General features: G+C 45.3%; 1 protein-coding gene across 3 annotated transcripts in view; it reads right to left on the reverse strand.

The window, feature by feature from the left end:
- Window positions 1-441: 441 nt before the first annotated feature.
- pcgf3 (polycomb group ring finger 3) overlaps window positions 442-16,531 on the reverse strand; it is a 61,442-nt gene continuing 45,352 nt past the window's right edge. For all 3 annotated transcript variants that reach the window (XM_079511886.1, XM_079511885.1, XM_079511887.1), the window contains 4 exons: window positions 10,040-10,122; window positions 4,428-4,565; window positions 920-1,000; window positions 442-733 (listed from right to left, as the gene is read on the reverse strand). In XM_079511886.1, coding sequence (XP_079368012.1) covers window positions 686-733; window positions 920-1,000; window positions 4,428-4,565; window positions 10,040-10,122 — 350 coding nt within the window. In that variant the 3' untranslated portion in view covers window positions 442-685. The remainder of the gene's footprint in view (window positions 734-919; window positions 1,001-4,427; window positions 4,566-10,039; window positions 10,123-16,531) is intronic.

Here is a 16,531-nt window from a genome sequence, read left to right on the forward strand (position 1 = left end):
AAAAAAAACAATATCTTGTTTTAGAACATATATATTTTCTGTGCTTCCAAAATGAGTTGAGTTCAATCTGAAATGCCCCCCCCCCCCCCCCCCCCCAAATAAAATGTAAAACAAAAAAAAAACCTTCCTCATTTCGTCAGGAGGTTGGGGTCTGTCAAACTCTAAAAAGAATAAATGGAAAAAGAAAGATGGTCACATAACCCCCCTCCCCCGACATCTTGTTCGCGTGTAAACAGAGCACCAGTAGTGTCTTGATTCCAAGGGTCTCTTCTGTACAAAAGTATAAATATATGCTTTCTCTCCATTTTGTGTTCTTTTTTTCACATATCTAGGATCATGTCACGGACAAAAAAACAAAATGTTTTAGTTCCAAAAACCCACCAGTGTGTTGCAGTATCATCTGTGCTGGAGGTTGCTGTTTTTTTTGTCGTTTGTTGATGTTGTTTCTGTGTGTGTGTGTGTGTGTGTGTGTGTGTGTGTGTGTGTGTGTGTGTGTGTGTGTGTGCTCGCGTGTGCGTGTCTTTCTCATTGCTGGCTTGTGTGGACTTTTGCGGTGAGTGTTTGCTTGGTGTTGGCTGGCTGGTTGGGTTGATCGTCTCTGCATAAATTAGGAAAAAAAAGAGTGTCTTGCACGGTCCACAGAGCAACAGGGCCAACTAAACCAACCACCGCCGGTCCCTTCATACTACAGCAGATCCATCTTCGGTCTGTAGTGGAGCAGGAGGGGAGATTTCTGAAACAAGATGACAGCAAACAGGAACTCAATGCCAGAGCCAACATGAGCAAGTTCTGAAGGAACACTCTTTCCACACATATTTTGTATGAATTTATTTTTCTTGTTCCCTCTCCTTTCCAATTGGCCCACCCGGTGCCCCCTCGTGGCCCGCACTTCGAAAACCTGTGTCCCACAGCGAGTTACCTTAAATCTCCATCTCGTCACGACGACAAATTTCAATGTGTGGTCCTTTCCTAGGATTTCCTCGTTGCATAAAATGTCCAGCTGTGAAGAGAAGACAGTTGGGATGATGATTGTAAAGCAGCTTATTTGAAGGGGTGGGGGGGGGGGGGGGTGGGGGGGTGTTCCAGTTGTATGAAAGAGGAAAAATAAACCCTCCTGTTCCTCTGTGAGGTTTGATGAATAACGACGTTAAATAGTGGTTCTCAAATGATTTCACACTGGGACACAAACTTCACTAAGCATTCCCCATTCCTTCAGTTACATAACGTAACACTCAGCTATGTACAAATCGGGGGAAGGGAATCAATGTCATGAGTGTTTTGGCGGTGCAAGCTAAGGTGGTTCTTGTACATGGATTTGGTTTATTTTTGTGGTTCCGGAGCTTGAAAAAAAAATCTATTCCAGACATGGTGTCTTCATTCTTCATAATATGGTGGTTGCTGTGCAGGTCCCTGCACTACAATACTTAAACATAGTATTTTTTTTCGCTGGGACTGAAAAATATTTCTACATGATCCGTCTCACAAAAGCAACACTGTGTATGCAGTGGTGGATTTGGCCATGACCCCAAATACCTGAATGTGTGGCTGAAAGAATAAAGTTGAAACCCAGTATACACAAAGCAAATGATGCAATATGCCAGTGTTAAGGCTACAATCCGGAACTTATTTTAATGAATGAAAAAGCTATTTTAACCAGAATGTATGGTAGAGTAGAGTAGGTGGTGGTTGTCTCCTTAAGAAATGTTGACTCAGGTGTCGGGTATAGGACACCTACGATACTCCTTCACAATGTCAATAAAATATTATTTTATTGAATCGGGAGGAGACAATGTACAGATAGTAACTTTTAAAAATCACACCCGTGTCAAATGAGGGGCGCTCTTGTCATCTCCCTAAATATAAATATTTGTATGTATTGCAATTGATATATGATATGATATACTATGATGTAATAATGACAACATAATATAACAATGTTTGATTCCCCTCAAAAAAGTCCCTTTTCACAATGATCATGTAAGATGCCAACTGAATTCATGTGATTGGTTAGCGATTTGCTCATCTACATATGACGAAAAATTTCCCTTCATTGTCAATGGTGTTTAATATTTTAATGTTTAATTTACGTCATATTTGGCTGACCTAATTTCTCCTTTCATTGTCAATGGCAAATATGGAGACGTGTGGGGACAAGATTTAGCGGACATTTGACCTAATTTCCCCTTTGCTTGTCAATGGCAAATATTGAGACGTGTGGGGACAAAATCGGTATATAGGAGGGGCTAGCGGCCCTCAAAAATTGAGCTCCATCTACGAGAGCATAAACATTTCCAAATGTCACAGTCGTTTGTTATCCTGGTCCTTTAGCTCTGAGCCACATGGATTTACAATGAGCGTGAAAGAGCTCAATGTCTGGCAACAGGTCACCTGGCTGTTGAGCAACACTGGCTTTCGCAAGGATTAATCCGTTCAGGACGGGAAGGAGCCCCTTTTGGTGTTTTAAGCATTATGTTATACTTTAGCTATTGAAAAATAGCAGATCTACAAGCTCATAGCGCAGCACCGAGTGCCACGCTACAGCTTGTAGAACTGCTATTTTTGAAAAATTGTGAAAATGTGGCGCAAATCTTTGAATATATATTCTTTTAGAGCGAACGTTTTTAAGTCAAATCTTTGCTTCTGGGGGGGGGGGGAACAACATATTTTCAGATGGGGGTCCGCAGCCAAATACAAATAATTCTGGGGGTCCTTGACATGAAAAAGGTTGAGCACCACTGACATAGAAACATAGGTTTTTAAGAAAACTTGTAGGATTTAGAAGCCATTTTGTTTAGAATGGGCCTCAGTTCTAAATGGGTTAAACGATGGACGGGACTGAAAGAGACAAGGCAGACGGACAGAGAGGAAAACATCCACAGCAGCACCTGCTGGTGAGTTGTGGTCACAGCACCAAGCCTCTCGGTATTACTAGTAGTCAAGGGTTTTATGATCAGCAATGTAAGAAAATAGCCTGTATCAGGGGTGCACACACCTTTTTGACTCGAGATCTACTTTTAAAAATGACCAGCTCAACAAGATCTACCCACCCAAAAAAGAATTATCCCATTGCTGAAAATACATTAAACCCCAAAAAAACAAGTAACATCTTGAACAATGCATTGTATGCAATGCATATCAATCAAGTCACCTTAATTCAAAAAAGATTTTTGTAATTTTTGTTTATAATAATAAATATTTTCTTTTAATATATTTTAATTATTATAAATTTTAGGGGCATGTCATGTGTTCTACCTGCACAGCCATGGTGACCTAAATTCAAATATGAGCAAAAATAGCTGATCTACAAGCTCAAAACGTGTCGCAGTGGGATGCGTTTTGAGCTTGTAGATCGGCTATTTTTTCTACAACAATAATATGCAATGTGGCCCTCTGGAGTGGGAGTGGAAATTTAGTGGCCCTCTCCATCGTCAAAGTTTCCCCTGCTGGATACCATCATCCTGAAATAAGACCACGGCCCCATTTTCATCAGTACTAAACCCCTTATCCCTAAACTTTGCCTTTATTTTATTTTTTACCATTTTGAAAAACATCAAAATTGTTCAACAAACCGTTCTACATCAACACGTTGTGAGCTTGTAGATCGGCCATTTGAAACAAAAATGTTTTTCAAAATAGTAAAAAAAAAAAAAAAAGGCAAAGAAGTTTAGGGAGAATGGGTTTAACACTGACGAAAATAGGGCCCTAGTATAGTCTCTTTCCTATTGTAATAACTAGCACTGATCCACGACACGTGTCATTTCCTGTTATGTGTCGAGATGCAGTGCTCATTCTCATGTCACATGTCATGTGTTGCCACATTCCTGCACCAATGCTACCAAGACAAACGCTTGAACTTGTCAAATGAAGTCATTCTGAAATTTGTCGATCCACATATCAAACCCGGAAAGGATCCTATCCGTGGAAATAGGTTGTACTTTCACACAGCAATCATTGCCCGAAGATTGCATTCCTTTTCTTTGTCTCTCTTTCTAGCTTTTGACTTAATCTGTTAAAGCCGGTGCGCCCCATGAACGTGCAGCTTCCGTTCTCTACAAATGGCAGCAGGGAGGAAATAGGGCGACACATTCTTTGACAAAGCAGCGTGTTTCAAAGCCTCACTGTCAGTAACAGAATGCAGCGTTTATTGGAAGCAGACAACAATGATGATGATGAAGACCACCCACTCGTCTTCGTGGCAGATGGCAAAAAATGAGAGAGTGAGATCAAATGGAACAGCTAATGATTAGTCACGCAGTCCTAAAAATGTATCCATCAAATGATTACCCATGGCCGCCACCCTCAACGGCTGTGAAACGCTCGACAAAGGCGTGACAGCATGAAAATGTTAAGCTCTACAAAAGGACTTCACAGGAGCACAAACTAACAAGCACAACCGCACAGACTACAGCAATGGCTTTGATCGATACCTCGTTAAACGATGTCAGGTTGAGCTTTTTGGCGATGAACTTCTTGAGGTGGAGGACAGTGGCCTGCGCCGAGCAGCGGATCCACTTGCGCTTCAGACCCCGGAGTTTACTGCTGTTGCACTCCAAACAGATACTGACCTGTTGGGAGGAAAGCACACACACCACCACATTTTCACAATTTTTCAAAAATGACAGATCTACAAGCTCGTAGATATGCTATTTTTCAACAGCTAAAGTTTAAAACAATGGTTAAAGTTAGCCTGGGTTCCAGCCTGATTTGCTGCGTTCCGCAGATCTGAAAATGTCACTTCACAAGTCAGTCTGGACAGAGGCTGCTTGACTCGAATTTCCCTAGCGTCACCTGTTACGTAGAGACGTTGTTCCAACGAATCAGAGTAGCGTTACGTCATCAGCCAGCGCCACTCTGCCCATCCCATGCCTGGAGAGTTGTAAACAATAGGCACCAGGCACCAGACTCTAGTTTGAGACTCGACAGACTGACGACTCCAAGCTGCATTTCCAAGCTTGGCTGCTTCTTTCCTCTGGTCTTCCATAAGAGTTACGAGGGATAGGGAAGAGATACGACCAAAACAATAGCCCCGACGCGACCCATTTCCTCAAGAACCAGTGGGGCTAACTGATGAATAAAACACTCCCCGAAACCAGTTGGGAGAACACCCAACACATCGCCACCTCCAACAAACGCTTTCAGAGCTTTTAGAAAAGTTATTCCTGTTACCGTCTTTGTTATTGTTAAAGCCTTTTCAATAGCAACGTCAATGTTGTTCTCTATGGCTGCCATTTTCCACTGTCTCTCTGCAGCAGAAGCACGGTGCGATGACGTCAACTGGTGTTTTTTTCCAACCCGCACCACAGACCAATCAGAAGCATCGGTTCCATTTCAACCTGCATATGTCCCGCCTACCTGTGGGGAATAGGAGACTCTCCAGACTGACTTGCGAAGTGACATTTTCAGATCTGCGGAACGCAGCAAATCAGGCTGGAACCCAGGCTTGGTTAAAGTCGCTTATAGCTATGAGGTGACACGCAGATATGTCCTCAGGTGTAAATGGGTTAACCACTTACAATGTGCTATTTCTAAGTGTCAAAGTCAAGGATAGGAGGTAATGTTGAATGCATGATGGCGCCATCAACCGATGGGAATACAGTATAGCAGCTATTCTTCAATATTCCTCCTAATAATGATATTAATCTAGATATGCACCAGGCACCAGCAGTGCAGAAAATGCTTCTTTAGTGCGAACGAACGGATATATTTATCCACATATTTTCAAGCGTTCCAGAACTCCAGTTGCACCACAAGAACAGCCCAATGTTCTGCCCCCTATTCATTCCCAAAGGACTGCTATTTGCCCTGCCAAAAGCCAATCTCCCTCCAAGAACACAAAACAACAAAACGCATTCTGCTGTGCTCGTCGTAACATGCAATGCATCTCTTGCCGAGCCCCTGGCTGCATTTGTTATGCTGAGAAGAATGCAGTCTGTCTCTCTTTTCAAGAGTGTCATGGCGCGCAGTGCTCCACACGTTTGTTTATATCCCCAGGAGTATATGATCTTGGCAGGCCATAGTTGCAGGAGCCACAACGCATTATGGCTGTCAGGCCTCTTCGTACAGCCTGACCCCCTGGAGAGATGGTCACCCAGGTGCAGTGTCTCATCACTGTGTTTTGGAGGGACATTTGGAGACGAAGGAGGTTAGAACGTGTGTGTGCGCGTGTGTGTGTGTTTGTGGTGGGGGGATAGAGCAGAAACAATTGTTTTATTCTGCTATCATACAAACACCAACTGCACCAAATGAATGGTCTCCCCTTCCAGTGACCAAAATAGAGCCATATGTGTCTAGGAGCAGTTGTAAACTCAAATCTGTAAACACAGAGTTGGGTGGTCATGCATGGACAACACAGACTTCACTTTTTGCGACACCTTACACTTAAGGATCACTTCACCACCTTTCAACCCAGCTTGTCAGATGTCACTGGTGGACGGGTTTCTGAACTGCCCACAGCCCTCCTATGAGACACAATTGTGGCATTTTACGATGAACATTAATGAGGGCTAATTATATGAAGGTAGGTTGACACTTTTTGTGTCTGTGAGACTGTTTTATGTAATTTGTTCATAAAATATTCATTGACATTAATAGTCTCATCTATTTGCTGTCTGTGAAGGACAAGAATAGCATGAGACAAAATTGTATTGTCAAAGTCTCCTCCGTTGTCAAAAGTCTCCTCTAACAAGCGCAGCAAGATACTTGTGGCCCAGCCAAGAAAGCAAAGGGAATTATCTAGTCAAACCTGACCATGTTCTGTCGAGTAAATTCACTGTAACGGCTTCAGGTCAGTGTTAGAAATATGATATGCCTCTTAGGAGAACAAACCGCTACACTAAGTCCACACAATCCTTTCACTATCGGGCTATTAAACACTGACAGTAGGCAAAGTAATTTCAAATGATTCTTACTATTCCTTATTTATATTAATAACTATAACAAAATGTCCCATGTATTTATTTGATCAATAAAGACCTGTCTTCCTAAAGCAAAGCCTAAGCAGACTCCCACCGCCTTAGCCCTTTAAGACCTGATTCTACAAAATGTCTTCCGGACAGTTCTGAAAAACCCTATGTTTCTACGTCAGTGCTTCTCAAACTATTTCATGTCAAGGAGCCATGTCAATTTGGCCACCAGACTCCCCATATGAAAATATGTTGTTCCAGGTTAGGAAGATTTACAAGCTCACAAGGCCTCATGCTGTGAGGTGTTGTGAGCTTGTAGATCGGCTATTTTCACAATTCTCTTACAGTCTCTTTCTTATTTTATTTGACTATTTGGCCAATGTTTGACCAGTGTTTATACTATAGTTTGTCGATTACTATTAATGCAGCAATGGTCTTTTTCTTTTCTTTCGTTATTAAAAAGGTCTTAAAAGTCCTCGTCACTTCACTACCATCTGGGTTGGGACCGCCTCTAAATCATGTGGGGACCCCCCTGGGGTCACCCTCTCAAACCGTACTCTCTCCACACATTTCTTTTCCGTTATGTGATCGTTCTCTCAATCTGGAGACCGGCTACAGATGACATCCAGGCGTACTTTACCAGCCGTGATGGTGGTGAGTAGGCCTAGATGTCATCAGCGAAGGGTTCACTCCCCAATTCTTCCCAATCTCTCTCACTATTATCCCTTGGCTCATTGTGCCTCCATGCTATTACCCCCCCACCCCCGTGACATTTGTTTCGATCCTTCCTATATTCTGCTCACACAGCGACTCTGAAGTCGTTGGCCATTCTGGGGGGCGCAAACTTCACCCCCTGCAATGCCTCACTGCAGCCTCCCTCCAGCCATACTGCAGCCTCCCTCCAGCCGCACTGCCTCACTGCAGCCTCCCTCCAGCCGCACTGCCTCACTGCAGCCTCCCTCCAGCCGTACTGCCTCACTGCAGCCTCCCTCCAGCCGTACTGCAGCCTCCCTCCAGCCGCACTGCCTCACTGCAGCCTCCCTCCAGCCGCACTGCCTCACTGCAGCCTCCCTCCAGCCATACTGCAGCCTCCCTCCAGCCGCACTGCCTCACTGCAGCCTCCCTCCAGCCGCACTGCCTCACTGCAGCCTCCCTCCAGCCGCACTGCCTCACTGCAGCCTCCCTCCAGCCGTACTGCCTCACTGCAGCCTCCCTCCAGCCATACTGCAGCCTCCCTCCAGCCGCACTGCAGCCTCCCTCCAGCCGTAATGCAGCCTCCCTCCAGCCGTACTGCCTCACTGCAGCCTCCCTCCAGCCGTACTGCAGCCTCACTCCAGCCGTACTGCAGCATCCCTCCAGCCGTACTGCAGCATCCCTCCAGCCGTACTGCAGCCTCCCTCCAGACGTACTGCAGCCTCCCTCCAGACGTACTGCAGCCTCCCTCCAGCCGTACTGCCTCACTGCAGCCTCCCTCCAGCCGTACTGCAGCCTCCCTCCAGACGTACTGCAGCCTCCCTCCAGCCGTACTGCCTCACTGCAGCCTCCCTCCAGCCATACTGCAGCCTCCCTCCAGCCTCCCTCCAGCCGGACTGCCTCACTGCAGCGTCCCTCCAGCCGGACTGCCTCACTGCAGCCTCCCTCCAGCCGTACTGCCTCACTGCAGCCTCCCACCAGCTGTACTGCCTCACTGCAGCCTCCCTCCAGCCATACTGCCTCACTGCAGCCTCCCTACAGCCGTACTGCCTCACTGCAGCCTCCCTACAGCCGTACTGCCTCACTGCAGCCTCCCTCCAGCCGCACTGCCTCACTGCAGCCTCCCTCCAGCCATACTGCCTCACTGCAGCCTCCCTACAGCCGTACTGCCTCACTGCAGCCTCCCTCCAGCCGTACTGCCTCACTGCAGCCTCCCTCCAGCCGTACTGCCTCACTGCAGCCTCCCTCCAGCCGTACTGCAGCCTCCCTCCAGACGTACTGCAGCCTCCCTCCAGCCGTACTGCCTCACTGCAGCCTCCCTCCAGCCGTACTGGCCGTTTTGAGCATCACGGTTGAATGTCAAAACGGCACACCTCCTGCAGTGTAGGGCGCTGACTGGCGTGTTGTGTGACAATTATTTTAGTTGGCGTCGTGTCTTGTCTTGTCTTTTTTTTTTTTTTTGCTGGCGTCTTGTCTTGTCTTTTTTTTGCTGGCGTCTTGTCGTGAGACATCGAAGTCCTGTAATGGCACACCGTTCCGGTTTCCGATTCAGACTCAAAGTGTTTGTGATTGTGACTGTGTGCGTGTTGTTGATACTGTAAGCCCACTCGACCTGCATTATGAATATCATTTTGCAGTGCAAGAATGTGCCAGAATACTAATGAAATCAAGAAAAGCCCATTTGCATTTGCAACGTGTTAGCTATATATGGCTGCCGTGGTGACAGCCAGAGAGTGTGTGTGCGCGCGCGCACGCACGCGCGCGCGTGCGGCAATCATACAGCCACGGCACACAGGAGTTAGCTGATGATTTTTATTCAAGAGACCTCATTAACTATTACAAATGCACCTTTGTAAATGGGGGGGGGGGGGGGAGATATTTTTTTGCTTGCTTACCTCGCTAAGAATCCGATAAAAGTCGCTGATGATCCCTCGCGTTCATATTTTTGAACGAGAGGCAGTTGAGAAGTCAGAAATGAAGAGCTTAGTATATCCATCAGATCAAAACCACGGAGAGCTCCCTAGATTAGGAGAGACGAGGCATTCTTTCTGCAGCGGTAAACTAGGAAGTGAACGGAACGCGCATGAACGGAAAGCGAAGCGTATGGTGGCCTTGGAGTTCCAACTCAAAATAAAAAAGGAAAAAATTCAGAATATTCTTCTCTCGTTTGATATCATTGAAGATGCGCTAGGAGGATGTGTACACACGTCATTGCAACCCGTCGATTGGATTGCTTATGACGTGTGGGCACGTCGGTTTGACTGAACCAGTTAATGGTGACCATATGGATTTTGTCACTGTGGCGATCCCGAAGGTCTTTGGCTCGGGCGCCCTAGCTAAAATCACTAGAGCAGGCCCTGGGCTACATCTGTTAGCGCGAATTATCCCTATGCTGCGCAACTAGAAGAGATTACTTCCTGCTTGACAGTAGATGGGAGTCGTACCTGTTCGTCACTACGGTGATAGTCGTTGTCGTCTTCAGGTTTCTCTTCCGTGTCTTTACTGGCCGGATCTTCTTTTGCATCACCTGTTTTGGAAAGAGGAGAAGGTTGCATTTAGTACCATAGAAAGGTTGGTATTATTCATTTATTCATCCACATATTGGATCCCAAAGGCTGTAATCCACACCAATACATGTGCACAATGTATGGAATATTTAGTTACCAATCACATGAATATTGGGCTTCGTTGGATTAACATCGAAATGTCTCAATTTATTGTTCAATTTCTGGCATATTAGCAATGGCCCTGCGACTGCGTGCAATTACCACTGTCGATACAACGAGTGCCATCCACATGACTCCACTCTAACACTCATTAACTTAAGTTTAGTGGCGTGAGCTCGATTGACTGCCACGCCGCGGCGGCTCGCCAATCACCGAGGCACAAAACAATACTCACCGCAGGGTGCCTGAGAAAATGGCCATATTGATTCCCTTTAGTATGCAAAAGGCTGTCACCTGCTCAACCATGCCATCTGGCTCTCATAGGAAACCCATTTATAAGTTAATTGGGTGTCTCGGGCAAATCTTTTATATTAGTGGTTTTCAAATTAGCACGTCAAGTACCCCCAAATTGTTATGCATTTGGCCCACGGAACGCCATTTAAAAATAAATGTCAAGAACATTTTTAAATAACAGATCGACAAGCTCACAATGTGTCACACTGTCCGTGATGCTTGTCATTACAGGTTTTGTGTTTCCAAAATTGAACCCAGAATAAATGTGGGGTCCCAGAATCCAAACAGTTTCCCAAACCCTTGTGAACAGAGCTTATGGGTGTCCCAGACACAAAACATTCCATGAATGCAATCATCAAAATGTTTTACTGCATATTGGGGTCCGAAACCTTTTTTCGGACGCCTTCAAGCACTTATCTAAATTCTGGGTTTCTTTTCTCCCTACAATATGATACTCCATCAGAATCAGCAATTCATGAATCATTCACTACCTTGCTTCAAAAGAAACAAATGCTGATTAAAAATCTATATTTAGTTTCACATCCAATGTGCATGTGTAGCATAACAAATGAATTTTAACTCTGGGAACAGACATGCATTTTGGCAGTAGATGAGATGGTCAAATTATAAACATTTGGTAAATGGTGCATACTGTATATGGCGCACGCCTTTAAAACACATTTTGTGCCCAAGACGTCTGTGGACGTCTTTGGTATTACCGCACGGGCATAGCCCAAGACGTCTGTGGATGTCTTTGGTATTACCGCACGGGCATAGCCCAAGACGTCTGTGGACGTCTTTGGTATTACCGCACGGGCATAGCCCAAGACGTCTGTGGATGTCTTTGGTATTACCGCACGGGCATAGCCCAAGACGTCTGTGGACGTCTTTGGTATTACCGCACGGGCATAGCCCAAGACGTCTGTGGATGTCTTTGGTATTACCGCACGGGCATAGCCCAAGACGTCTGTGGATGTATTTGGTATTACCGCACGGGCATAGCCCAAGACGTCTGTGGACGTCTTTGGTATTACCGCACGGGCATAGCCCAAGACGTCTGTAAAAAAAAAAAAAAAAAGCATGCTCGCGTTGTGAGCAAGGTGTAAATATATAAAGCGATAATTGCGACCAAAGGTCGCACACTTACTATGCAAACGTGCGCTGTAATGCTAACTCAAGCCCGTCACATCACACACACATTTAGAGGGCTCCATCTGGTGGACTATTGAGTACTACACTACCAGTGACACACACACGTAATTCATGTTATTGTGCGTTTGTTTTGGTTTCAGTGGTTGAGCTGCTAACAAACGTCCTCCTACTGCTTAACGACCACAAATACAGTGTCTGTGACTCTTAGCATCTTTGTATCTTTTGCATCTGCCCGTGTGGGCAGCATGACATTTTGCCAGAGTAGAAATGTCCCTAATGCCCCCGCCCCCCCCCTACTTACTATGCAAACGTGCAGTGACGCTGTAACGCCAACTCAAGCCTGTCACAGGCTCCCATCAGGCCGTCACATCTCACACACACACACACACACACACACACACACACACACACACACACACACACACACACACACACACACACACACACACACACACACACACACACACACACACACACACACACACACACACACACACACACACACACACACACACACACACACACACACACACACACACACACACACACACACACACACACACACACACACACACACACACACACACACACACACACACGAAACTTCTATGACAGTGCTGACATAATGACATTCGGTCGCAATTATTCCGGTAGTGTCTCAGCCCTTCGGTCGCCCGTCGCCTAAGGCGTCTTACTGTGTATAATATACATATAAAGCGATATAAAATGTACTGTATTTATATGTCAATTGTAGACAACAGGTGGCTATTAGAAAAAAATCACACCTGTGTGAACTGATCGGTGCAACTATACATTTATTGTTATAGTTACTGTGCTGTACTTTGTACTGTATTGTAGTGTACTGTGCTCTGTACTGTACTTTGATTAATTTTGGAAAAGATCTTTGAGAAATGACAGAGTGGGGGTCCCCGGAACATCCAAACATCCCCCAGGAACGTGCCCAGAGGGGCGGCCCGGTTCCGGCGAGCCATCCCGCATCCGAAACGGGTCGAGAAATGTTAGTTACCATGTTGCAGCTTTCCGTGCTCAGACACAGAGACGGACACGCAGAGACAGACACGTATGTAGACATAGGGACACATAGTTGTGTGAGATGTGTTTGGAAATTAATCTTTGTTTTTTTTAGTCAGACTAATAGGCAGACTAATGATGTGGCTATTCAAATTCATACCTGAATACATAATTACATTTCTGGCTTGGTTTTAAGTCTTCAAAGACAGGGAGTCAAGGATATAATTAACTTTCAAGCCTTCTTCCTTGGCTTTTGGAAAATAGTTTGTGTGTGGTTGGGGGGGGGGGGGGGGGGGGGTAACTTGCATTTACTGCAATCTATCTATCCATTCACCCATTTTTCAAGTCTTCCTTCCCTGACCATTAGGCAATTCCACAAGGCACAATGAGCGACAGGGCCTGAATGAACTCCAGAGTAAGCCGTCTCACTGATTGTGACTCAACCTTCATCCAAACCCGAAGAGTCTCATCGACTCCAAATAGACGCACAACAAACCCTGCAGTGTATTTCAAGCAGTGCCATTTGGACATGGGATGATTGCTCTTCAATGCAGACTTGAAACATGGCCGTCTGCTGTAGAGGTACGTGTTTTGTTTCTCAGTCTCCTTCGTTTCAGCATGTCTAAATCAAATGTGTGATCATTCATAATAAGTTGGCTACGAATTTCTGTCCTCACTCCGTCATACACAAACACACAAATATACCGAGATGCAAATGTGAAAGCTCGTATTGTATGGCAGAGAGGGTAAACAAGCTTGGCTTCTTTTTGAAGAAACAGCATCAGGTAACAGGATGATTTCTTGCTCTCTAGGTCGTCCTCAAACGAGCCTTCCATCGTTGCTTCCAGTCATCCCGGTTCTCCATACATCCGGCCAGCTCGTTGGTGCTTTGTGCTCCTGCATCTTTCTTGAGTACATCCACATATGTGACCAAATTTGACTGAGGGACTGCCATTGGATATTTTTGAATTTTCGTTTTTTTCATGTCATATGAAAGCATACAATCATAGCTTCAAATTGACATATTGGTTCAGTTTGACCCACCAGTTTTGGAGATATGGCTTATAGAGTAATGTCTTTCAGAAAACAGCGAGTTGAGAAAGGTTCACTTCTTTGGTCTCTAACATTACACCTAGCTACATGTTTAAAGATGGAGTGCCACAATTTTTGTATTTTTCCAGTTTTGAGGTGACATGAGGTGACAGTACTTCATTAGAAACCCTGGAGTCGTTTTTATGTGCAATGGTGTATTAACTTTGTATTTAGGGTTTCTTCCTGGAGGCTGAACCCTTGACAGTCAAACGGGCCAATGAAATAAACAGTAATATAGTGACACCACACTATCAGCCCCTCCCCTAGCCCCTCCCCCTTTATCATACAACTACAGCTGTGGGTGCGGCTCGACTGCCTGTGCTATTAACTCATTTTGGAGTAAAAATAAAGTTTTTCTCTGGTGAAAATCTGGAATTTGCGCGATGGCAGGCTCTCAGTCAAATCTGGTCACATATGTTAGTATGGGACGTCCTCGTGACCGGTGCCCATGTGTTGGTTCCCACAGCACCAGTTTGCTGGCTGGCAGCTCCTGGTGTCTTTGGCAGTGTCCTGCAAGTCTCATTCTCCTGGCTGCTATTTTGTCGCTCACCCTGAATATTCCAGCATACAGATTCTCGTTGGTAACATGTGTACTCTTGCTGATGTTGAGCACAACACGTAACCTTCTGGTGTAACACCCGTCTAGAGCATTCTGCCGAGTTGGCTTCAGGGTCCAGCATTCACTGCCATATAGGAGAACAGATTCTACCGTCGCGTATAAGAAGCTTAGTTTGGTTTGGCGGGGGAGGTTGGAGTTCCATACACTGGCCATGCCATTCAGGGCCCTCCATGCATGTCGTCAATTTAAAGACTATTCTTCCGGGTGTTTTCCTCTTGTGGAGGTTTGGTTTCCTTGGATCATTTTGGTCCAGCAAGCAACCGTGTCTTATAAAGTGTACCGTTTGGTGCTGGAGAATCAATTATAGGTTTGGTTCAAGTCATTTTATCTCACAGATCCGTCTGAGCCGTGCATGCACGCACACATGCACGCACACACGCACACACGTTCACCATTAGTACTGCTGGATGCACTAATGACAAAATGTACAAGCATTATCTTGTATAACATTTTCACTCATGCAGTATATAATTAAATTCAATCAATACAAATGTTTTTGTTCCTTCAACTAAAATCTATTATAGGAACATTATCATTGTGTTCAAGAGGAAAATAATTGGCTATTATTGTCTATTTTAGAGTGCTTTCACATTCCACAGAACATGTGCGTTGACGTGTGAAACCCTTATTGGATTTTTCCAGCCATCAGATGCACACGCAAGCAACGGAACAATGGCATTCTGAAGTAGCTCTATAATAAACTATGAGAGTAAACAGCTTCACTGTGTGTGTGTGTGTGTGTGTGTGTGTGTGTGTGTGTGTGTGTGTGTGTGTGTGTGTCGATGACGGAGAGAGAGAGAGAGAACGAATGTTGTCACCCCATGCTTCTGAGCTTAGCTCCTAGGAAATCAGAGAGCACTTACTGCGGCTTTAAGTTGTCAATTATTCAGACAGAGGACGCCCAAAAGAAGCAAGCTGTGTGAAGTCAATGACGTCTCAGTGCACGGTTTATATATAAAAACTAAACGGATAGATTCACATCATCATAACACTCGTAGTGCAACTTCCCGCAAGGACGCTAGAAGTTCTTACTTGGCTAAAAGGCTGTAGTCCCAGGTTTCCAGATAGCCGTTTTCCTGTTTCGGTTAATTTGACCATAGCTTCATTTGAATGCAGCAGATTTGAACGGGAAACACATATAAAGGTGTCATTTGTGTTTCCCGCTCAAATCTGCAGCTGAGCAATCAAACGAACAAAGCCATCATAGAGTTATTTATAAACCAGAGAGCGGACTGCCCCGCCCCAGCTATTAATTTCAATGGAAGTTGCTCACTGGCATTTGAAGCACCCGGCAGAATGCTCTACTTCCTACTTCCCGCCTTTTCTTGATTTGGGCACCAACATTTGGTGTCCAAAATACAGAAGTGCTAACCTCCATGAACACGCCTGAAATCCATTCATGAACGAGCACTCCGTGTTAAACCCCAGCGGCATGCTTCTTTTTTTTGGGGCGACTTCAATGTTTTCTGAGGGCCTGGAACATAGATAGATACGCCCTAGAGCAGGAAGAGGCATCTACCTACTGTCTATGGCAGTGGTTCCAAAAGTGGGGTCTGGGGACCCCCAGGGGTCCTTGAGGGAGTTCCAGGGGGTCCGCAGCTAAATGATAGTTGGAACCAAAATGGACCCTAACTCTAAGAGTTTACATTTGTACACTCTCAGAGTTAAATTAACATTGATTTTACAATATAAATTGGGGGTCCCAGAGATAGAAATGCCTGTCTGTAGACTAATATGCATGTCAAACTGGTGGTCCTTGAAATTAAACCGGTTGAGAATCACTGCTAGAGCCGTACAAATCTTCTCTTATGGGGTCCCTGGAATATCTTTTCAAATGGGGGTCCACGGGCTAATTAGTGTCAATTTGGGGGTCCTTGACATGAAAAAGTTTGGGAACCACTGGTCTATGCTATGGGACACTGCACCAGAACAGGAATTGGGTATGCAACCTTCTGGAAGTGGAAACATGGGACTACAGTTATGGACGGAGCTTCTTCTCCGCTTGCTTCTCAGGGTCACAACCCCAGGGTTCTTTTCAGACCATTAATTGATCAGCCCAATGCTTAATCAGCCCTTAGAGA

The sequence above is a fragment of the Electrona antarctica genome (genome assembly GCF_951216825.1).
Source record: "Electrona antarctica genome assembly, chromosome: 1".
Taxonomy (NCBI): domain Eukaryota; kingdom Metazoa; phylum Chordata; class Actinopteri; order Myctophiformes; family Myctophidae; genus Electrona; species Electrona antarctica.